Below are 25,064 nucleotides of genomic sequence, written 5' to 3' on the forward strand. Positions count from 1 at the left end.
TCTTCCTTTTCATAGCCAGAAAAATACCACAGATGGATCTTACATTACACATCTGATGTGTTACTGAAAAATCATGTGTGAATCTGATTTTGTCAAACTAAATCAAATTTTAAAATGCTATTTAAAGAAATTCCATGATGAATAATCTTTTTGAAAAGACAAGTATCCCTCTAGAAGAGAGAAGAATCACATACACATTTCTCTTTTTTATTGAAATATATTTGACATATAACATTGTGTAAATCTAAGGTGTACAACATGTTAACTTGATACATTTATTTACTGTAATATGATTGCCATTGTGTGGTAATTAGCACTTCCACCACGTTATATAACTATTCTTTCTTTTTAATGGTTGGAATAACTATGTTCCAGTCTCTTAGCAAGTTTGATGGTTATAATAAAATATTGTCCATGCATATACATTTTTAAATTTTAAGTTGTCTATTAAGCATTTACTAAGTGCAAAGCCCTGTGCCAGGCACTCAGGAAACACAAATATACCCACAAGCCCCCTTTTCTTTTTTTTTTAAATTAATTTATTTATTTTTGGCTGCACTGGGTCTTCGTGGTGCACGGGCTTCTCATTGCGGTGGTTTCTCTTGTTGTGGAGCACGGGCTCTAGGTGCTTGGGCTTCAGTAGTTGTGGCACACAGTCTCAACAGTTGTGGCTCTCGGGCTCTAGAGTGCAGGCTCAGTAGTTGTGGTGCACAGGCTTAGTTGCTCCACAGCATGTGGGATCTTCCCAGACCAGAGCTCGAACCTGTGTCCCCTGCATTGGCAGGCGGATTCTTAACCACTGCACCACCAGGGAAGTCCTACAAGCCCCCTTTTCTCAAGAGCTTATGTCACCACTTAAAGAAAGCTTGAAACTAATTATTTATTTTCACAAAAAAGCTGAGAATAAGAAAAGCACACTTTTTTTCACATTTTAAATTTTTGGAAATTGGGAGGTGCACTGTAATTGATGGCATCCTCCCATGGCTGTCCTCTAGCTTGCAGCTGTGACACAGCCACCGCTGCCTCTAGAGGTCAGCTGTTCCCATTTGTTGACCCTTCGGTTGAGTTGTGTGCCATGTTGGAACTACGTGTTTTGAGTGTAACTGCCATTTATAATGTCTTCAAAAGGATTACGGTATGATACACGATTCAAACCAAAAGTGATTGTATACATAGGAAGGCATGGAAATAGCAAAAGGGCATGACATTGTTACCAGGGAAGCAAATATTTCTCGTTGGAAGAATACCCCCAATTCTATAGTTTCTTGTAAAGCAACAGCCATGTGTTAAGTGATGAGAAAGCCATGTGTCATAATATAACTGGCAGTCTCTTTTTCCCTCTAGTGTATGTGTCTTACATTGGTATATTTTATTCTTGGATATTACAGTAAAAGTACAGGCAACAAAAGCAAAAATAGACAAGTGGGACTACATCAAACTAAAGAGCTTCAACATAGCAAAGGAAATAAGCAATAAAATGAAAAGGACACTTATGGAATGGGTGAAAATATTTATAAACCATACTTCTGAAAAGGGGTTAATATCTAAAATAGATAAGGAACTCCTACAACTCAATAGCAAAAAAACAATATTAGAACATGGGCAAAGGACTTGAATAGACATTTCTCCAAAGAAGACATACAAACGGCCAACAGGTGTATGAAAAAGGTGTTCAACATCATTAGTCATTAGGGAAGTGCAACTTAAAACCACAAGATATCACCACACATCTGTCAAAATGGCTATTATCAAAAAGACAAGAGATAGTCACTATGGAGAACAATATGGAGGTTCCTTAACAAACTAAAACTAGAACTACCATACAACCCAGCAATCCCACTACTGGGCATATACCCTGTGAAAACCATAATTCAAAAAGAGTCATGTACCACAATGTTCACTGCAGCTCTATTTACAATAGACAGGACATGGAAGCAACCTAAGTGTCCATCGACAGATGAATGGATAAAGAAGATGTGGCACAAATATACAATGGAATATTATTCAGCCATAAAAAGAAATGAAATTGAGTTATTTGTAGTGAGGTGGATGGACCTAGACTCTGTCACACAGAGTGAAGTAAGTCAGAAAGAGAAAAACAAATACCGTATGCTAACACATATATATGGAATCCAAAAAAAAAATGGTTATGAAAAACCTAGGGGCAGGACAGGAATAAAGATGCAGACACAGAGAATGGACTTGAGGACACGGGGAGGGGGAAGGGTAAGCTGGGACAAAGTGAGAGAGTGGCATGGACTAATATATACTACCAAATGTAAAATAGATAGCTAGTGGGAAGCAGACACATGGCACAGGGAGATCAACTCTGTGCTCTGTGACCACCTAGAGGGGTGGGATAGGGAGGGTGGGAGGGAGACGGAGGAGGGAGGAGATATGGGGATATATGTATATGTATAGCTGATTCACTGTGTTATAAAGCAGAAACTAACACACCAGTGTAAAGCAATTATACTCCAACAAAGACGTTTAAAAATTAAAAAAAGACGAGATAAATGTTGGTGAGGATGTGGAGATATCTGAACCTGCATACACAGGTGGTAGGAATGTAAAATGGTTCAGTTACTATGGAAAACAGTATGAAGGTTCCTCAAAAAACAAAAATGGAACTACCATATGATCCAGCAATTCCACTTCTGTGTATTTATCAGAAAGAATTGAAATCAGGATCTCAAAGAGGTACCTGCACTCCCATGTTCATTGCATCATTATTTACAATAGCCAAGATATGAAAACAACTTAAATGTCCTTGACAGATGAGCAAGAAAAGAAAATGTGGTATATCCATATAACAGAATATTATTCAGCCTTTAAAAGGAAGGAAATCCTACCGTATATGACAACATGGATGAACCCAGAAGACATTATGCTCAGTGAAACAGGCCAGTCACAGAAGGACAGACACTGCACAACTGCACTTATATGAGGCACCTAGAACAGTCAGACTCGTAGAAGCAGAGGGTAACGGTGACTGCCAGGAGTTAGCAAAGGGAGAAATGGGGAGGTGCTATTCAAAATTCATAAGGTTTCAGTTGTGTAAGATGAGTAATATCTAGAGATCCATACGTCAGCTCATTAAATCCTCATAAATATTAAGATAGATGCTATTCCTGTGGTACAGATAACTCCTTGCCAGGATGTCTCAGCCAGTGAGTGGAAGAATCAGAACAAGAACCTCCCTAGCTCGGCAAATTTCCAAGATGCTGGAACATTAGTCAGAGTTTGCAAGGTCAGCTCCTGCCCCGCTACGCTCTTCCCCACTCTCCACTCATTCCTCCCCGCCGTGATGAGAACAACATGCTGGAGTTTATCCCACAGGCTAATGACCACATCGCCTGTCTGGCCTTAGCAGAGCCCTACCCTGACCATAACTAACTATCTTCCCTCTGTCTTTCAATTATCACCTTCCAAGAACTATAAACCTAAAATGCAGGCCAGGTCTCTGGATTTTCTGCAGCAGCCTAAGGCACATGTCTTTTTTATTTTGACCAAACAGTTGCAAAATTCTGTGCTCCACCTTTCTTCTGACGTGGTCACCCAACTCTGCCATGTGTTTCCGTCGTCAACCTCATAGCAACAGCCCCAGGAGAAACAAGGGCGAAGCAATCACACAAAGTCCCACAGATGGAAGCAAATGGAGACTTGCTCTATTATCCTCAGGTTCTGTAGGCTGATGATGGTTAGTTCCTAAACTTAAGAAGGATATAACATGATGAGCTGGGCATCCAAGTTAAAAAGCTACACTAGATATCATAAACTGGAAACCTAAAGTTATCTTTAGTCATATAAAAAACTATCTTCAGTGGATACAAGATGGGCAAAGAAGGAAATATTCAAGGGGAAGGGAGAAAGACCTTAATTTTACAATTTTAACTTTACCCACCCACTGCCATCTACTTCACAGAATCAAATCTATAGAGATTTATGTGCTCTTATTTCACATCACCAAATTTCAAAAAGGGAGGTGGACAATCCCAAGGAGATTGAATTTCTTTTCCAAAGTGACACAGTGAGACAGACACTCATGATTCCAGCTTCAAGTAGAATTCAGGTCTCCTAACATTTAAATAGCAACACACCAACTCATGAACCACATACTGACCAAAATTAAAGTCAACACAACACATGATACCAACTGATATTCCTTTAGGAAAATAAAAATGGAACAATGAATTACCTATTTTAGACTTTGGTTTGTTCAAATACCACAATTTTCCATAGACATGGGCCATACTTCATTATGCACAAGCTAATTCCTAAGTATTATGTGTAAAGATTTTCATGTGCCAGCAATATTAAATTAAAAATTAACTCATATTACTACATTATGCTCATTTCTTCAAAATGGAGAGACTGAAAAACAATTTTTTGTCTATTATATTCGTATGGTTTAGATTCAACATTAATTTGTGTTTGGACTTCACCTGAGTGGCTCAAAATCACATTTTTCCACCAATGCAAATAATGGATCTGAGTCAGGAGGCTGCTACAACAGGCAGGCAGGAGCTTGGGTGTCTGAAATAACAGGGTCAGGTCAGTAGAAATGGAAAGAAGCTACAAATATGAGAATAGTACCAAGATTTCAAGTCTGACCAAATAGAATAGTGAAGGCAGTAAAAGAGAAAAAGAGTACAGGAGAAAGATGGCCAAGGCGTGGGAATAAGGAACGAGGTGTTCAGTTGGGCTGCTGAATCTCATGACACCCACAGGGATGTATCCGACAAGAAGGCAGAAAGAACTCAGGTGGACTTCAAGTGAAAAGTCCAGAGTAGAGATAGACGTGGAAGCCAATATGTTAAAAGATAACCGCTGAAATCATGAGAACAACAGCAATAATACCAGATCACCGAGAGGAAGCACACAGTGAGATGAAGAAAAGCCGGCAGAGGCCCACACTGGGGTCGTTAGCAATGGGAAGAGTCCGTGTGACGAAGGACAAAATGGAGCATGTCAGGGAAGCAGAAAAACCCAAGAGAGGTTCAGGATATATTCTGGAGATGGAAAGAAAAGAGTGACCTGTGCCAGAGACCACAGAGAGGCAAGAGTGAGCGGGAGAGGAGGGCTCTTGGACTGGGTGGGTGGTCAGTGTGGTGGGACAGAAAACAACGTGGCAAGAAACTGAAGAGAGAAAGGAAGGAAAGGCAGCCCTGTCTACCGGCCTCCTGATAAGGCCTGAGGACGTCGGGGAGAAAAGCCTAGGACTGTAACTTGAGAGACAGCACAGCAAAGGGGATGAACCAATATTATTATGTCAACCATGCATATCAACTACATGAAGAGCTTCAAGTACGTCTGGCAAAAGCATATGAAAACCTGGGTCTAGACAACAACCATTCTGCCCATTAAAATCTACTCCCCACTAAAATATATTAAATAGATAACTAATGAGGACCTACTGTATAGCACAGGGAACTCCACTCACTACTCTGTAATGGCCTATATGGGAAAAGGATCTAAAAAAGAGTGGGTATATGTATACATATAACTGATTCACTTTGCTGTACACCTGAAACGAACACAACATTATAAATCAACTATACTCCAATAAAATTTTTTTTAAAAATCCACTCCCCCCAAACATACACTCACTCTCTCACGCACACACACACACACACACACACACACACACACACACCTAAATGAAAATGACTCTTCTAATACAAATACAAAAAAAGGACCTACATTTTATCAAAAGTGTAGATGCCATAAACTACACAGTTTGAAACACACCTTGTAAGTTTTATGTCAACATTTTACTCAAGAAATGACCTCTTAGCTTCTGAAATGCCTTGCTACTTTTATATCATTTTGACCTGAATTTGGTACTATCATGAGTCATTAATGAAAAAAAAATCCATTAAAAATACAATTAAATTTTAGTTAACTCCAAAGTTGTATTGAAAATGTTAGCAAAGCCTTTATACTCTATACTGTGATACTTACGTTATGAAACAATTCTCAAAAGCTCCCAAATATCAAAGATTTTTCAGGCATCAATGTTCTTTCCATGTGACGTCTTAGCACATGCTTTGTGTTTACATAAAAATATGGTTTTCAATCATTAAATGACCTACAAGGTTGAAGTTATGAAAAATGGTCATGAAAGCAGCAAATACCTGAGGTACTCACAGCTGTGGAGTAGGGATTATGAGCTCCAGTATTTTCAGCCCAGCAGCCACATCCATAAAGAGCAGCCTGGGAGGAAAAATAGATAAATACAATATTTTAAGATTATTATATGTAAGTACTAGCTTTCACCAGAAGACAGAAATCATACCCATCCAATAAAGCCTCATCTAATAATGATGTATAGCAAATGAGTGATAACCAGAGGTTGTATAAGACCTACCCAAACAATGGTTCTAACATTAACAAAACTATATTTTCAGCTATGTACTAATCTAAAATTTTTCAGAAAATAGCAAAAGAAAGTTTCTTAGTCTCATCAACAGCAATTTTTTCCTTCCCTGAAAAATCTTCCCTCTATTGTAGTTTGCCAGGTGTTGCTCTTCTGGCTCCTTGAAATCACTGTGGTTGCCTTAAAATAACACTTGTCAAACTAGGTGTGAGTCAGATTTCTTGGGGAGCATGATGATAGGAACCTTGGTTCCCAGATATCCTGATGGTCTGGAGGTTGGCCCAGGGATCAGCATCATTAACCCAGGCCTAGGAGCCCAGAACGCGGGTGGTCCTCCTGCCACGCTCTAGCAAATGCTGCTTTAGGTTTTATTGTCTTTTCCCTGCCTCCTTCGGGATGGCACAACAGAACTGCAAACAGGTATACACCGAAGGGCCCAGTATCTGCTCACCACTGTGCTAGATTCTGCCAGATAGAAAGAAAGGAGACAAAAAGGCCTGTTCAAGCTAATTGCTTTGTGAGGTGGTGGAATAAATTTATATGTCTGAAACCACCAGGAACACAATAAGCTGCTGTGGTTTTATAAAAGTGTGTGACAATCATTCCTATTTTGTTTCCAACAGTGCCACCCAGAATGTCTGGATTCACCTCTTCAATAATCACAATGATTTTCTCTGCCTTTGGAAGGGGAATCACAATTGATAACCGTTCCATTCCTTAGAAGCAGAATTAGAAAAACCCTTAGATAGCTATTACAGAGAAATACAAGGAGGCATGGTCAAGAATATTCATTATCACCTGTTTGATAAGAATGAAATACTGAAAACAACATACATTCAATCAGTACAGAAATGGCTAAATAAACATTGGCATAGCAATATGTGGAATTTGTTTCAAACATTAGAAAAAAGGATTAAGTTTCTTTAAAAAGATTTTTAAGAACTATTACAGAAGCTATTGCGTTAAAAAAAAAACAAACAGCAAACTACAAGACATTCAGTATTCTCTGTGATTGATAAAGGCAAAAGATAACCCCATAAAATAGTACTGTTATATTCTAGAAACTCACTTGTGAGGACTGGAAGAAGCAGCTTAGACTGAGAATGGTGACCAGACAGACTTCAGCTTTCTATGATATTTTATTCTTTTTTACAAGGACTTCAGAACTAATTTGCTGTAATATTCTACCCAGAACAAGGATTTTCGTGAAATATCCCAGGCACTTCTGATACTGAGAACCTCACCACCTCATGTGGGAACATATACCCCTTCTGGACACTTTCCATTGGTGGAAAGTTCTTCCTTAACTTCCACCCACCAATCCTAGGTCTACTCTCTGGAAATACTTTAATCTTCCCCTAAAGTTCTCCAAACTTTTGAAAACATCTATTCTAATGCCCTGATTCTCTTTTCTCTCTCAAAGAATTTGTGAACTGCTCCCCAAGACATTGAGATGCACACACCCACCCCACTTCCCTAATGACCCTCCTTGAGAAATGATCCAGAGTCCAGGATAATTGGAGGTGAAGTCTGACCATGTTCGTGTGATCCACAGTTGCCACCCCCCACTGTCACTGACAATACCCCTCTTAAAAGTAGAACCAAGAACTGAACACAACACCCCTGATATGGCAGACATATTGAAAACACCATGCTTCTAAAACACACAAGACAGCTGGGTGAGAGTGGCAACTAAAAGCTCTATGGAATTAATTCAACATATGGATTCCAGAATAAAATGGCACACTTGTGGGATAAGCCATTCCACTGGTACTACCTAGGCTGGGTGTTGGGTCAGCCGAAGCCTCAGAGAGCATGTGACCTCAGTGGAAGGGCCCATTCTTCCTTCACTGGAAACCCTGGATCTTAGCCCATTGCCCTTTCCATTTCCCACAATTATCTTGACCAGGAGTCTGCACCTAAAAAATAGTAAATATGGCCAAAGGACACCCCTGAGAAGCCCAGTGGAGGCCATGAAAAGGAAGTTTGTTTTACTCTTGTTTCTCCTCTCTATGCTATCTCTCCTCAATTTCATGACCTAAAGTTGTCTTCCTTCTTAACCTTCTGAAATTGGTTGGACTGAGACAGTGATGGCTAAGATAAAAGAAAGAATCAGAGACTGTCCGTCTCTTATCCACTCCTCTGGATAAAACATAACAACCTTAAGCAGATCTTTAAAAATAAGGGCAACAGCAAAAGGTTTCCTTCTTTTTAGTAGTAAAAGTTTATCAAAGCTATTAACATGCAGTAAAAGTAGGTCATACAAATGATGATATTATTATAATTTAATCTTCTCTGGGTCTTTGTTTCCTCTTTTATAAAATGATGGTAATAAAAACACCCACCTCACAGTCTTGCAGGCACACTTGCTGCACAGAGCCAGTGATTAATAAACAGCAGGCTGCAGCTGTTATTAGGAGGCACTATGATAAGCAACTGAAATGAATTATGTCATTTAACCTTCTAGAACTTTGTAAGGTAGCTACTTATCCCCATTTTATAGCTGTGGAAAGTAGAACTTAACGGCGTTGAGTAACTTGTCCATGGGGAGTGGACTGGTAAGGGGGGGGTGGTTAGAATAAAGTTTTACCTAAATCCCAAATCCACACTCTTAGCCCCTTAACTCAACTGCCTGTTTGTGTGTGGGTAGGGTGAGGGTTAGGGGAGAGTAGAACATAATGACAATAATTTCCCTCTCGTGTCCCGTTTGTAAGTTCCAACCATTACGATAAGCTGAGGAAGCAAACAAGTTCTAATTCAAATTGCCACTTCAGCAGCTGGGTAATACGGGTAATATGCTAAAATTTTTAAAGAGTTACTTGTGCATTTAAAATGTATATAAGAATAGCTAGTTTCAGCACATTTTTAAAAAATAATTAATCTTTGCTTCTTTAAATAGTTTGCTTGAGTATTTTGTTTCATTCTGTCCTGATCCTCAAGAAGAACGGCTCTTTACCTCCCATCTGATGCTTGCATATTTCTAGGCTTACTTGCTTCTCCTCTATCTGAGCAATATAACACGATTAAGCAACTGTGTTTTCCTGTAAGCACCTTTCTTGACTCCTCCACACCCTTTCCTGATTTATCAGCTCTCACAAACTATGCATTCATAAACTAGACAAGTGGGGCAAATCAATATGCAAGGTTGTTTTTTTTTTAATTGAGGTACAATTGACACGCATTATATTAGCTTCAGGTGTACAAAATAATCATTCAAGGCTTCCCTGGTGACGCAGTGGTTGAGAGTCTGCTTGCCAATGCAGGGGACACGGGTTCGTGCCCCGGTCCGGGAAGATCCCACATGCCGCGGAGCGGCTGGGCCCGTAAGCCATGGCCGCTGAGCCTGCACGTCCGGAGCCTGTGCTCCGCAACAGGAGAGGGCACAACAGTGAGAGGCCCGCAGACCGCAAAAAAAAAAAAAAAATAATAATAATAATCATTAAATATTTGTATATATTGCAAAATGATCACCACAATTAGTCTAATTAACATCCGTCATCATACACAGTTACAGAATTGTTTTTCTTGTAGTGAGAACTTTTAAGACCTACTCTCTTAGCAACTTTCAAATGTGTACATGTTAAGTTTTACAGTATTTCTTTTTCCAGGGCAACCCCACGTGCAGGGTTCGGTGTAATATCCTGCTAACATAGTCCAGCACAATCCTTGGTTCTGTTGTTGCTATTTTGCTAACGAAAACAAACAAAAACCAGTAAGAAAGTCATGGGAATTGCAATGCAATGAAGGCGCCTCTGCTGGCTTTTCTCTCTCCTTCTCCACCGAGGCATCCAGATCTGATATGCCGAGCTTGGTTTTCTTATTCCAAACTTGATAAATACACAGGGCTTTATAATGTGGAAAAATACCATGACCAGACAAAGGCTTTTTATATTGAGTTCAAAGCATTTCCACATGTTGAGTAATCATTCCTCATAAATCCCCTTGTATTGTAGGCAAAGAGTAGCACAAAATTAATTATTCTTCCCTTCCCCTTCCCACCATAGGACTGTGAGTGGCTTGTCCACAATAAAGGGCAGATCAGGGAACATCACTTGGGGCTTTGCAAAGATGTCCTCCACGAAGCAGATCACTCTGCTCCAAGCACTAGCTAACCACCACGTCCAAAGCAACTGTGACACTGACTCTTCTTCAAATGTGGGAGACAAAGCACACAGAGCACGCCAAGAGGTGCTACAGATGCAACACGAGATCCAAGCACTGAGCTTAAGCACACCCTGTGCAACAACTTTAACAGATTCTGTGAGGGTGTCCAATTCATTTGTTCACTCAACAAATATTTATTAAGGCTGTAAGTAATGTGTCAAATTGGTTTATTCCCAGAAAGGTTATTGGATCAAATGGATTGTTAAATTTCATTCTCTGTTGGGTACTAAAGGCTGGATGGAGATGAGGAGTCAGGGGTGAAGAAGATGTACAAGTGAACAGGGAATAAGCCAGTTGCACATAAATTAGACCCTTCTATCTCGATTTCTCAAGTGGTATCATGTGTTGGTGACTTGGACTACTAGTCAGTCTATAAAATAGCTGAAATGCCTAATCAGAGGAGGGATTAGAGGGTCAAAATGTTACTGTTCCTTGAATGGAGGAAATACAAAATGTAACTCTAAAACTGTTTTTCCACCTGGAAAGCAAGCAGCCATATAGTCAGGTGCTGGATCCTAAAGAGAATGACATTTACAAAGAAAGAAAATGGAAATGGATGCACATTTATTAAATGTCTGATAAATGCCCAGGCCAGTAGCTAGCCTGCTGAAAGTAGCCAAACATAGGATTATCAGTTATAAAGATCAGGAAGAACCCTATTACTGTGAGATAGGTTTTAATTTTAGAAAGAATCCTGAACAGGTATTTGATGATTTATACTACATAAGTGCTAAGAACAATAATCATTTGTTTTTTCTAAAGAAAAAAAAATATCTCTACTGGTTCAAAAACTTGTGGGCTAGAAAATTCCATGTTTCGACTTGGAAAACTAGTTTAAAAACCCCAGAATCACTTACCTGCCCCACTCTCCCTGGATGTTTCAAGGCCAAGCCTCCACTGGAGACGGCGGCAGCCACGTTCCCTTCATGGTCCACAACCACAGCGCCCACCGTGTCCAAAGTGCCCGAGTCATTCTCCTGCAGAGCAAAAGTGGCCAGAGCGTTCGCTAAGCACAGTGTGTGACAATGATGTGACCACACAGCACTTGTCAGGACAATCATGACATAACAAAATCTGAGCTAATCCTTAACCGGAACATTCAGCAATCTCCTGAAATTATTTATTATCAAGTTGCCACTTAATCCGGTTCAAGTCAAAACTTATTCTCCATTGTAAGATCCTGAACCAAGAGTGTCTGGTTGCTTTTCTCTAATAAAAAGCCTAATGTGCCTTCCTAAGGGAGGAAGAAAAAAACAATTTAATATAAATTACAGTATATCGCCGTGTCTCCTTAATCTCAAGAATTAAGTTCACGATTGAGAATTTATAGAGGAAAAGATCTATGATGTAAGTGAACTAATAAATGTCCTTATTAGTATTTTTTAAATATTATATACAATTTTCTAAAAGTAATATATTCAGCACAATAAATGAAGAGAGTGACATTTCTAGTCTTGGTGTAGACCATGCTACAATTTTCTTTTATAATTCCTTCCTTGTGAGAAAATGGCAAGCTCCCTTCTCTGCTATATTAATAACATGGTTGCCAATCATATGGCAGAAAACTGCACATTCTTGGGAGGCATCTTTGTGTTTCTGTGTCTTATTCCAGGTGCCACAGGCTTATTAAGGCATTTCACATGTAGTGACCACAAGCAGCTGTCTCCTACCTCAAAGATTTCTGGTTCACCTGTGCAAGGCAGACAAACTTTACACTGCTGGATAAAAATCAGAAGTAAAGGAAGTGGGAACAAAGTTTCATGAAAAATTATCTTTTTTATATATTAAAAAGGAGGGCTACTACAGGTCTTTAGGTTCATAGCGGTCATGGTGGTACTCTTACACTAGGGCACTGGGCCCCAGAACCTGAGACCCCTACCCTCACCCTAGCACTCAAGTCTGTATGAAAGAGTCAGGCAGAAGCCCATGTTCAATGAGACCAGCTCTCCCTCCTGTATGGTTTATGCTCATACTACTTACTGAGCAAGACATCATTTGTGCTGAGGAGGTACCTGCCGGAGTGGTTTTTGAAATACCACATTAAGGCTAGCCCCAGAAAAGTCAATGGGATCCCAAGGCTGCCTCAGAAGTTGAAAAACATTGAAGGGAGTTTTGAAATATTGGAAGCAGAATGCAAACAAAAGATTTTTCCTTAAAGGAAACTAGAAGAGGCAGAGTATGCCACAATGAATATTATATTAAGTCTATTAGGAGAAGGTATATCTAGATGTTTGCATTTCTTTGGTTATTTCTCTAAATTCTAGCTCCCCTTAAATATACTGTTCCACTATGACAGTACTTACTTTGATACAACAGGTGTAACTGACTGAAATGAGTGCTGAGTCCCTACTCTCCCTCTTAACAGCAGCTGGGCAAGACCAGCCAGTGGATCAACATGGCCATATCCCAGAATATCACAGTTCTGGTGGTAGGTTGTCTGAATTTTAAGGATAATTTCCTAACCTGACTGTAAACCTCTGAGGAAAGGTCTGATCCACTGTTTCATTCTGCAAACAGCACACATTCAGGACATCCTTATTCTTTAAGACAACCCTCAGAATGGGAGAAAATATTTGCAAACGAAGCAACCAACATGGGATAATCTCCAAAATATACATGCAGCTCAAAATCAAAAAAACAAATAACCCAATCAAAAGATCTAAATAGGCGTTTCTCCAAAGAACACATACAGATGGCCAAAAAGCACATGAGAAGATGCTCAACATCACTAATTACTAGAGAAATGAGAATCAAAACTACAATGAGGTATCACCTCACATCGGTCAGAATGGCCATCATCAAAAAATCTTCAAACAATATATTGCTGGAGAGGGTGTGGAGAAAAGGGAACCCTCCTACACTGTTGGTGGGAATGTAAATTGGTACAGTCACTATGGAGAATAGTATGGAGGTTCCTTATAAACCTAAAAATAGAGCTACCATATGACCCAGCAATCCCACTCCTAGGCATATAGCTGGAGAAAACCAGAATTTGAAAGGATGCATGCACCCCGATATTCACTGCAGCACTATTTATGATAGTCAGTCCATCGACAGAGGAATGGATAAAGATGTGGTACATCTTCTAAATGTCCATCGACAGAGGAATGGATAAAGAAGATGTGGTACATATATACAATAGAATATTACTCAGCCATAAAAAGGAACGAAATAGTGTCATTTGCAGAGACATGGATAGACCTAGAGACTGTCATACAGAGTGAAGTAAGTCAGAAAGAGTAAAACAAATATCGTATATTATCGCTTATATGTGGAATCTAAAAAAATGGTACAGATGAACTTATCAGCAAAGCAGAAATAGTCACAGATGTAGACAACAAACTTACGGTTACCAAGTGGGGAAGAAGGGGTGGGACAAATTGGGAGACTGGAATTGACACGTATACACCACTATGCATAAAGTAGATAACTAATGGGAACCTACTGTTTAGCACAGGGAACTCTACTCAATGATCTGTGGTGACCTAAATGAGAAGGAAATCTAAGAAAGAGTCTATATATGTATACATATAACTGATTCGCTTTACTGTACAGCAGAAACTAACACAGCATTGTAAAGCAACTATACTCCAATAAAAATTTAAAAAATAAAAATAAAATAAATTTGGAGTGGGTTTCCCTGGTGGCGCAGTGGTTGAGACTCCACCTGCCGATGCCAGGGGACACGGGTTCGTGTCCCGGTCCGGGAAGATCCCACATACCACAGAGCAGCTAGGCCCGTGAGCCATGGCCGCTGAGCCTGCGCGTCCGGAGCCTGTGCTCTGCAACAGGAGAGGCCACAGCAGTGAGAGGCCTGCATACAGCAAAAAAAAATTAAATAAATTTGGAGTAAATAAAGCACATCTGTATCCCTGGTGTAACAAAACCAAGCCCAGTAAGTGACGATATATGCCCCGCCATTCTAACGTCAGTCTTCCATCTCCTTTTCTCAAGAGTCAATTTCATAAAAGGCCAGAGAATGACACTATCTTAGGGAAGATTAACAATAATCAGGTTTACTCATTTGGTATAGACTAAGTGGAGTCTGTCTTCTTTGGTAGATAAGATGGAATTATCAAAGTAAAGAAATTCATTGGACACACTTTATTCCAGAAAAGAGAGATAATCCTAAAGACAAATGTATTTTTAAGATGAACATTTGTTTCATTTTTCTAAGAAATAATTCCTAAATCTTTATATCCTTGCAACCTCAGATAGAGATTGTTTCTTGTTCATATGCCAAGTCTTATGTCATCTACAGGAGGGCTTCTCAAACTTTAATGTGCAGACAAATCAACTGGAGACTCTGTTTAAACGCAGATTATGATGGAGTAATCTAGAGTCAGTCACGACTGTACATCTAAAAACCTCCGAGTGATGCTGATGCTACTGCTCCATGGACCCTACTTTGAGAAACAAGGTCTGATAGCATCCCACAAGGTCATTATCAGCCAGATGTCTGCTCTACTCATTCTAAGGCAAATAATTTTATAGGCACAAATCTGCTGAAGGAGAAACTTAAACCACCTAAGACCAACATTATGTCAGCATAAAAGATTTAAGCTCTATCTTGTTCAACTACCAACTGGCAGCATATCACCACAACCATAACACCATGGACATACTACAAAGTATTTTAAAGTATGATCTTATTAGTCTTACTGGTTCTTTTAGAAATAGACAACTCTCATGCAAATAAAGAGGCACTATAAAATAACTTGCCTCAAAAACAGCAACAACAAAGTCAGGAAAGGGTATTCTTTATTAGTTCTTTTTTTATTCACTGTGACTGCTGATCCTACTCAAACATTCTATAAAGTAGAATCTTACTGAGGGGACACATAACATATACACAATGATATACGTTATCTGTAAAACAATTCTCTTAGCATTTCAATCAGGATATTGTGAACTATAACTCTTATCCCTAACCAAACTACTATAGAAAGCCACAAAAGGATTATACATAGATGGATTTACTGTAACTTGTTTTTCAAAAATGAAAAATCAAGCGAAAAATAGAGAATCCTGTTCCAAATTAAGCTAAATATTCCTAATGGCTTGCAACACCTGCAAAAATCAGAATTACTTCATAAATATTCAAGAATTAGTTCACAGATTTCACACACTGAAAAGCAACTTGAAGGATGATGAAATAACATTTAAGCATTTTTATGAAGTGCAGATAAACTGAGTGAAAAACACTGGTATTTTGGCTATAATAATTTCACAGAGCTCGTTTGTACAAGAATGAAATCTAAGAAAGGCTAAAAACACACAATGACTGCTATTATATAGAGCTGCTATTATACTCTAACACTCCATAAATACTTAGAAGTACATGCACCACATAGATACACATGGACCTATTGTCCCTGACTGAAACATGCTAGTTGCATTAATTTTTTAAATAAAATTGTGACTAAAAAGCAGTGGCATAAACTATAGTTCCCATCAGAATAAACACATGTATATAAAGTTGGCATAGAGATTGCATGTGTTATGGAAAAGACTGAAATAAAACTTTCTTGAAGTAACCAAGGATCTAATAATCTCTGTTGGGCTTAATGTCAAAAGTTTTCATTTTTCTTGCTCCAAGTTGGAGATGGCTATTACACAGTTATTGTAAGAATTAAATTAAGTAACATATGTAAACTAATAAATCCATCAGAACAAAATGTAGGTACTTTCCACATGAAAATTAAGCCTCTAACCTGCACTCTGAACTCTGAAACCTGCCAAGAGACACCATCTATCAGTTACTTATCTCACTAACTTGGTCTTTCTTCTGTACAGAATTACTCAAATATCAAATAGCTAAAATATAAGAATAATACCTCAAGTGTAAAAGTGCATCCTGAAACTGATGTATGGTGGGATTATTCTAATGCAATAATAATACGTTGTTGTTTTTTTTTTTAAGATACCAAACCTTCCCAGTACACCTTTGTTAGGCTGAAAGCAACATTATGATTGGCCTGAGCTTCCACTTGAGAAACACAGCTGACTTAACGCCCTCTGTAACAGCACAGTAACTTCAGCATAAAGCTTTACCACCTTCGAGCATCCTAAAGATGGAATGATACCTCTGGCTACAAGAGACTTAGATCTGGCTCCAGGTCTATCTCCTAAAACCAGCCCCCTACAGTGGGGCCACTGTGGGCTCAGAGTATATCAGCTGTGTGTGTAAAAGAAGTACAATTTAGCTAGAATTATCTACTTACATGTATCTGGCTTGGCTGAAACCAAGGAAAATTTGGATATAAAAATATCCAGTGACCCTTCAGAAAACTACCCTTCTGATGTCCAATACTACAAATGATGTTTCTGTAAACTACAGTCATAATGTCTATTTTTAAATAATCCTTGATTTTCTTTGCTTAATAAATATGCATTAAAATTTTTGCAGCACTATATAATTAGTGCCAAATATATCTAAAACAGAGAAAAAATTATATTATATAAAAATCTCTATTATTAATTCCCTAAATCACTCAACTCTGAAAACAGAAACATTTTCAGCTCAAAATAAAAATAAAGTGTGTTAACAATGCTTTTAAGGGGCTTTAATATATCTGGATTACAGCTTTAATTATAAATTCATATCATAAGAAGTTCCAGAGGATTACCCCAAAATTCCAGACTCTCAAAGGACAATGTTTTCCAACTGGCAGAATTCCTATATAGTGTTCTGGTGGCTAATCTCAGTGGTTTGTTTTTTTTTTTGATAATCTTACAAATAATGAATTACAGATTTTTTTCTCTTCAAAATGGAACCGTTTGAGAGCCTCAGTGTACATGTTGAGTGAGCACGTGTAAGTGATGGTAGAGACCAGAGGAACATACTCATGACTTAGATTATTGAACTTAGATTATGAACATACTCATGACTTAGATTATTACACAGTTGAACAGTAACAACCACCACAATGATAACTTTACACAGCTTTAAATCATTTTTATTCTTATTCATATGTTGTTTAATTAATATTATTTATTTGAACTCATAATGAACCACTGGTTAAGGATAGCAACCTAAGATATACTGGAGTTGAAATAAAAATTAAGGAATTTAAGAATGATGATAATTGTGACAAGTTCCCTAAGATAATATTAACTAGATCATTAAATTGCATCCATTTGATAAAAACACTTATAGAATACATCCCAATGACTTAAAATCAGTTTAAAAATTAATGATGAATATATCTAATTTGGCTTCTGGTTTTTCTGGAATAAGTATTACTCACAATTTTAAAATTCTAAATCAAAAAAATTTTAATTCTAAATTAAATATACACACCTAGCTATGACCCAGCAACTACAGCCCTAAATATTTACCCAAGAGAAAGCAAAATATATATGACAAAAGACGTGTCAAGAATGTTTATAGCACCTTAGTCAAACTGCAAGAGTCAAAACCTGGAAACAACCCAAATGTCTATCAAGAGGGGAATGGGTCCACAAACTGTGATACAGGCAACAGTGGAGGACTGCTCAGCAATAAAAAAGAACTAGTGATATGTACAACAATATGGATAATCTTTTAGATGTATGCTGAGTAAAAGAAGCTGGACACAAGAGAGTACATAATATATGATCCCATTCATCTGAAGTTTTAGAACAGGTAAAACTACTCTATGGTGAAAAAGAATCAGAAAAATAGTTGTCTTGGGAAGGAGGCGTGGACTATGAAGGGGCGTGAGGAAACTTTCTAGAGTAGTAGCAATATCATATCTTGTTACATGGTTGTATACACATATCAAAATTCATCAAATTATACACTTAAGATTGTGTGTGTGTTGCTGTTTGTTAAGTTTTACCTTAAAAAAAGAAATCAACAGCTGATGTATCTATTTTAAAGTACACAACCAAGAATTCAAAACGTCAGGTCATGAACAAATTTTTCAACTTTTTCCTAATAGTATAATACAGTTATATTTATATAACATTTAATACACATTTGATTGCAATTGTAAGCAAGTGGGGGTGATGGAAAATATGAAAGAGATAGTAAAAAATATGAATGAGAAAAAGTCTACTGTATGCCCAACTGGAAAGAATTGACAGAATAGAGAAGTGAAAATATTTAAAGAGAAAATAGCTCAAATTTCCCCAGAACTGATGAAAAACAAGAATTCAGATCTCTTGGAAGCCAGAGAGAAAGAAAAGGAGCCAGACAGAAAGGAAAGCTCACCACAACAGAATGAAGGCAGAATTCCCAAAGACCAATGGGAACCAGAAGGCAGTGGTGTATTTTCAAGGTACTCAGAGAAAAGTAACTATAAACCTAGAAGCGGGTACCTAACAAAATTACCTTTTAGGAACAAAAATAAAATAAATACACTTATAAATAAAAAAATAAAATTTGTTTACCACCAAGAGACCTGCACTTAATGAAATCCTAAAGGACCATTCTATTTAATACTGCAAACTGCCCTCCTTCTAATCCTCCCTACCACCTTCTCACAGGTATTCCTAACCTTCCTTTCTTGACTCTAATCTTTTTCCCATAACATGTCATCATCTTCTAAAATGTACCACATATTTTCATATTTTTTAAACTGCCAATCTCCCCCGAGACTGGAAACTCGACAAAGGCAGTAATCTTTGTATGTTTTAGGGACTTCCCTGGTGGCCCAGTAGTAAAGAATCCTCCTTCCAATGCAGGGAACATGGGCTCAATCCCTGGTTGGGGAACTAAGATCCCACATGCCACGGAGCAACTGAAACCCACATGTCACAACTACTGAGCCCGCGTTCCGCAATCTACAGAGCCCACACACCCTGGAGCCTACACACCCTGGAGTCCACGCATCACAATTAGAGAGAGAAAACCTGCATACCACAACTAGAGAGAAGCCCGGGCGCCACAACTGGAGAGCAGCCCGCGCCTCAGTGAAAGATCCCACATGCCTCAACGAAGACCCTGTGTGCTGCAACTAAGACCCACCACAGCCAAAAAAATAAAGAAGAAATAAATTTTTTAAATCTTTGTATGTTTTATTCACTAACATACGCTAAGCACCCAGAAAAGTACTTGATACCTCTTAAGCACTCAATAAATACCTGCTGAATGAATGAACAAATGAATGATATACTTTAAGAAGAAGGAAAATAACTGCTGTCATACGAATGTGTCCTTCCAAAATTTACATGTTGAAATCCTAATCCCCAAGGTGATAGTATTAGGAGGTGGGGCACTGGAAGATGATTATGTCATGAAGGCAGAGTCCGCATGAATGGGATTATGCCATTCTAGAAGAAGCCCAAGAAGCTCCCTTGTCCCTTCTGCCATGTAAGGTTATAGCAAAAAAGATAGCCATCTAGGAAGTGGGTCCTCACCAGACACCAAATCTGCCTACGCCTTGACGTTGGACTTCCCAGCCTCCAGAACTGTGATAAATAAATTTCTATTGTTTGTAAGCCATCCGGTCTCTGGTATTTTGTTATAGCAGTCTGAAAGGACTAAGACAATAATCCAAGAAGGAAAAGGACACTCAGGAATGAAACGAGGAATAGGTAAGCAAATAAAATGGCAAAACTTCATGTAAATCAAAATTAATATTGTCTTTAAAAATAATAATGGTTAGGGACTTCCCTTGTGGTGCAGTTGTTAAGAATCCACCTGCCAGTGCAGGGGACACGGGTTCAAGCCCTGGACCAGGAAGATCCCACATGCCGCGGAGCAACTAAGCCTGTGTGCCACAACTACTGAGCCTCCACTCTAGAGCCCGCGTGCCACAACTACTGAAGCCCACATGCCTAGAGCCCATGCTCCACAACAAGAGAAGCCACCAAAATGAGAAGCCCATGCACCACAACAAAGAGGAGCCCCCGCTCACCACGGCTAGAGAAAGCCCGTGCGCAGCAACAAAGACCCAACGCAGCCAAAAATGAATAAATTAAAAATAATAATGGTTATTATTAGAAGGTCAAGATTGGGTTTTAAAATCTGGCTATATGTTATTTATCAGAGATACAGTTGAAAAATAAGGATATGGAAAAGCTGGAAGTAAGAGGACAGGGAAAAGAGAGAGAGATACCAAGCAGGTACCAATCCAAACAACGTAGCTATATTAACATCAAGAAAATTAAGTTTTAAGACAAAAAGTTAATAGAACTAAAGGGTCTCTACGTGATAAATACTGAAAGTTTAGATACACCAGGGAGATACAGTAATTCTAAATTTGTATGTACCTAAAATAAAAAATAGCCTCAAATGTATGTAAAGCAAAAACAGAGCAACAAACAGAAATCAGCAAACCATAATACCTCACAATGAGAAATTTTAACACATTTCTCCCAACTATGAATAGGTCAAATGACCAAAATAATAATAATAATCAGTAAGAAATAAAAGATCTGAACAGCATATTAAAAAGCTTAATTAGATAGGCATTCACAGAATTCTGTACCAATTAGACTGGAAGCATTCTTTTCAAATACAAATAAATACTTACAAAAGTTGACCATACATTAATCCATAAACTAAATCACAACAAATTTCAAGAAACATTATCAAGGCACAAAAACAGAAATATAGATCAATGGAACAGGATAGAAAGCCCAGAGATAAACCCACGCACATATGGTCACCTTATCTTGGATAAAGGAGGCAAGAATATACAGTGGAGAAAAGACAGCCTCTTCAATAAGTGGTGCTGGGAAAAATGGACAGGTACATGTAAAAGTATGAAATTAGAACACTCTCTAACACCATACACAAAAATAAACTAAAAATGGATTAAAGACCTAAATGTAAGCCCAGACACTCTCAAACTCTTAGAGGAAAACATAGGCAGAACACTCTATGACATAAATCACAGCAAGATCCTTTTTGAACCACCTCCTAGAGAAATGGAAATAAAAACAAAAATACACAAATGGGACCTAATGAAACTTAAAAGCTTTTGTACAGCAAAGGAAACCATAAACAAGACCAAAAGACAACCCTCAGAATAGGAGAAAATATTTGCAAATGAAGCAACTGACAAAGGATTAATCTCCAAAATTTACAAGCAGCTCATGCAGCTCAATAACAAAAAAACAAACAACCCAATCCAAAAATGGACAGGAGACCTAAATAGACATTTCTCCAAAGAAGATATACAGATTGCCAACAAACACATGAAAGAATGCTAACATCATTAATCATTAGAGAAATGCAAATCAAAACTACAATGAGATATCTTCTCACACCGGTCAGAATGGCCATCATCAAAAAATCTAGAAACAATAAATGCTGGAGAGGGTGTGGAGAAAAGGGAACCCTCTTGCACTGTTGGTGGAAATGTAAATTGATACAGCCACTATGGAGAACAGTATGGAGGTTCCTTAAAAAACTACAAATAGAACTACCATATGACCCAGCAATCCCACTACTGGGCATATACCCTGAGAAAACCATAATTCAAAAAGAGTCATGTACCACAATGTTCACTGCAGCTCTATTTACAATAGCCAGGACATGGAAGCAACCTAAGTGTCCATCAACAGATTAATGGATAAAGAAGATGTGGCACATATATACACTGGAATATTACTCAGCCATAAAAAGAAACGAAATTGAGTTATGTGTAGTGAGGTGGATGGACCTAGCGTCTGTCATATGGAGTGAAGTAAGTCAGAAAGATAAAAACAAATAACGTATGCTAACACATATATGTGGAATCTAAGGAAAAAAACAAAACAAAAAAAAAGATCATGAAGAACCTAGGGGTAAGATGGGAATAAAGACACAGACCTACTAGAACATGGACTTGAGGATATGGGGAGGGGGAAGGGTAAGCTGTGACAAAGTGAGAGAGTGGCATGGACATACATACAATACCAAACGTAAAATAGATAGCTAGTGGGAAGCAGCCGCATAGCACAGGGAGATCAGCTCGGTGCTTTGTGACCACCTAGAGTGGTGGGATAGGGAGGGTGGGAGGGAAGGAGACGCAAGAGGGAAGAGATATGGGAACATATGTATATGTATAACTGATTCACTTTGTTATAAAGCAGAAACTAACACACCATTGTAAAGCAATTATACTCCAATAAAGATGTTAAAAAAAAAAAAGAAAAAGAAACATTATCGAACAGAATACACTGTCTAACTACAATACAATTAAGTTAGGAGTCAATAAAGGTAAATAAAATTTAAAAATTAAGAAAGAAAAAAGTACCTCTAAATAACTTATGGATCAAATAAGAAATCTAAATAGAAACAAAAATATTTAATAATGAATGATAATAAAATATTACATTTCAAAACTTGTGAGAGATATAGTAAAAGTAGCACTTAGAGGGAAATTAATACCCAAAATATTAATATTAGAAAAGGAAACAAAAATAATAAGCTACGTGTCCAACTAAACAAGTTAGAAAGAGAATAAGATAAACACAAGGAGAAAAAACAGAGATAAGAAGAAAAATCAATGAAAGAGGAATAAACACTAGGTGAAAAGATCCAAAAAGGAATAAAATAAATAAAAAGGAAAAAGAAGGGCAAAATTGATTCTGTGACAAAACAATTTGTTGTTTTAAACCTCAGCAAAGGCCTGGCCCTCCTGCCTTCTCCTCCAGTATGAGCCTTGGCTCTTCCGGAGTAACAGCAGATACTATTAAACTCCACACTATAGATGGCATCCTGACTCGCTTGCACTTCATCCAGTGCAAATATTGCTCTCTCTTCCCCTACCCTTGCCCCACATCAAAACGCTGCCCTTCTTCAAGTCCCAGGGCCTCAGTAACTCCAGAAAAGGTCTCCTGAATCATTTCCCATCCACATAGGGGCCCTGGCCCTAAAAGTACAACCTAAACCCCTGTGTGTAAGACTTTTATACACTGGCTTGTTCTAAGCTCTTTGGTGGGTTGTCTTCCCCCACTTCCACCTGGAAGCAGCAACTAACAAAGTGTCATAAGATAAATACCTTTTAATTGAACCTCATCAATAACTCAAACTTCTTGTCCTCTGAAACTGCATCTTGCTCAATTTTTATGCACAATCCAGACTCAGCCTAACCAAAGTAGTTTTCCTATAACCTCACGTTTCTCTGATTATTTCATATTTAGATATTCCCTGAATGTAATGCTTTTGCACATCACTGCTAAATGGGTCCTGTCTCAAAAGCACATCCTTAAACAACTGCTGAGAAACCTTTCACTCGTCCCATAGTAACCAAACTAAAGTCCAGACTCGTTTCTCACAATGTGGAAGTGATCTTTATTTCAGGACGTTGTGCATGCCCTTTGGTCTACTGTTCAAAACAAACTTCTAAGGCTCTTACCATCAAACACTAAGCCTCTCACTTTATCTATAAAGAAATGATATATCTTTATATTGGTCACACACTCCTCCGTTCAATGTTTTCTTTTGGTAACACTTCTTTACTGCCTTCCCAACCCCTTAAATCAATCATCTGGCACCAGATCACACTCCTCGTTTTTGACTAACCAATTCAGTTTCTTTAATTCCAGACTGCTTTCCTAAAAGCTCTAAATAATTAATACCCGTACAGTATTTGAGTCTTAACTTCACTTTTTCCACTGGTCATCCTTCACTATCTTAAACTCAGTCACTGCCGTCTGGGAAACATGTTCAAGGGAGGAGGGAATTGAGATTATTTGGCAGTTTCACTTCATAGAGGCGCATATATGAGAGGACTTCAACCACACGGATAGCGCAAGACGCTACCAGCACACACACAATAGGTTATGAATGTCATTACCTGGGCAGATTAAAAAACACATAAATAAATGAGCTAAGACCTTGCTAATTAAATAGACAGCAACAAAGTCTCTTTAATAATAGCAGGCAACCTTTTGCAATTTAGTTGTCTAATTTGGCTCTTTCCAGGAACACCTGGCCGTGGTCTGGACCTCTGGTCTTTCATTTCAGAGCTTACATTTACCTTCTCGGGATAAAATTACACTTTTTCTTTTAAATTCCAGAGCTCCAATGGCCTTTGAACTGAGTCTTAAAGCAGTGGGGAATAACAGATAAAGGACTCGAAGGTAACTTGGACAATCTGGAGTCTATTCCTGCCAATGAAACACCATGACAATTGGGATGGGTCATTAACCTGGATTTAAGTTCCACCCTCCCCAGATTGAAGAACAATAACTGACACCGACTTTAATAACACAGTAATAAGTTACTTTATTTGATATGAGATTTCTAAAGCAATATTCATTTGACCGTATAATTACGAGTATACTCACAAAAATAGAATTATTCAAAATCATAAATATATAACTAAAAATCAGCATATTAAAAAGCAAAAAGGAGCCAGAAAATACCCATATACTTATTTATTTTTGTTCCTCAACAGATTAAAATCTTATTAGAAATCAGAGATAATTCTTTGATTTCAAAGAATTACAAAGAGTAGGAAGGGGCTAAGTATATTCTAGGATGTAAAATACAATCTAAACTAATCATGATAGTACTATATCTTAGAAATTCTAACACCATTCAAATTAACCTCAATGATGTTTTCAGAGATTCCCAATACTCAAAAGCCTGTGTTTA

The 25,064-nt window shown here is 38.1% G+C and overlaps 1 protein-coding gene across 3 annotated transcripts in view; it reads right to left on the reverse strand.

Moving 5' to 3' along the window:
- TASP1 (taspase 1) overlaps nt 1–25,064 on the reverse strand; it is a 248,776-nt gene that overhangs the window by 126,190 nt on the left and 97,522 nt on the right. For 2 of the 3 annotated variants that reach the window (XM_032606609.1, XM_032606608.1), the window contains 2 exons: nt 11,401–11,520; nt 6,138–6,216 (listed from right to left, as the gene is read on the reverse strand). In XM_032606609.1, coding sequence (XP_032462500.1) covers nt 6,138–6,216; nt 11,401–11,520 — 199 coding nt within the window. The remainder of the gene's footprint in view (nt 1–6,137; nt 6,217–11,400; nt 11,521–25,064) is intronic. The other variant, XR_004345945.1, reaches the window with a different exon arrangement.

This window comes from Phocoena sinus, chromosome 15 (genome assembly GCF_008692025.1).
Source record: "Phocoena sinus isolate mPhoSin1 chromosome 15, mPhoSin1.pri, whole genome shotgun sequence".
Taxonomy (NCBI): Eukaryota; Metazoa; Chordata; class Mammalia; order Artiodactyla; family Phocoenidae; genus Phocoena; species Phocoena sinus.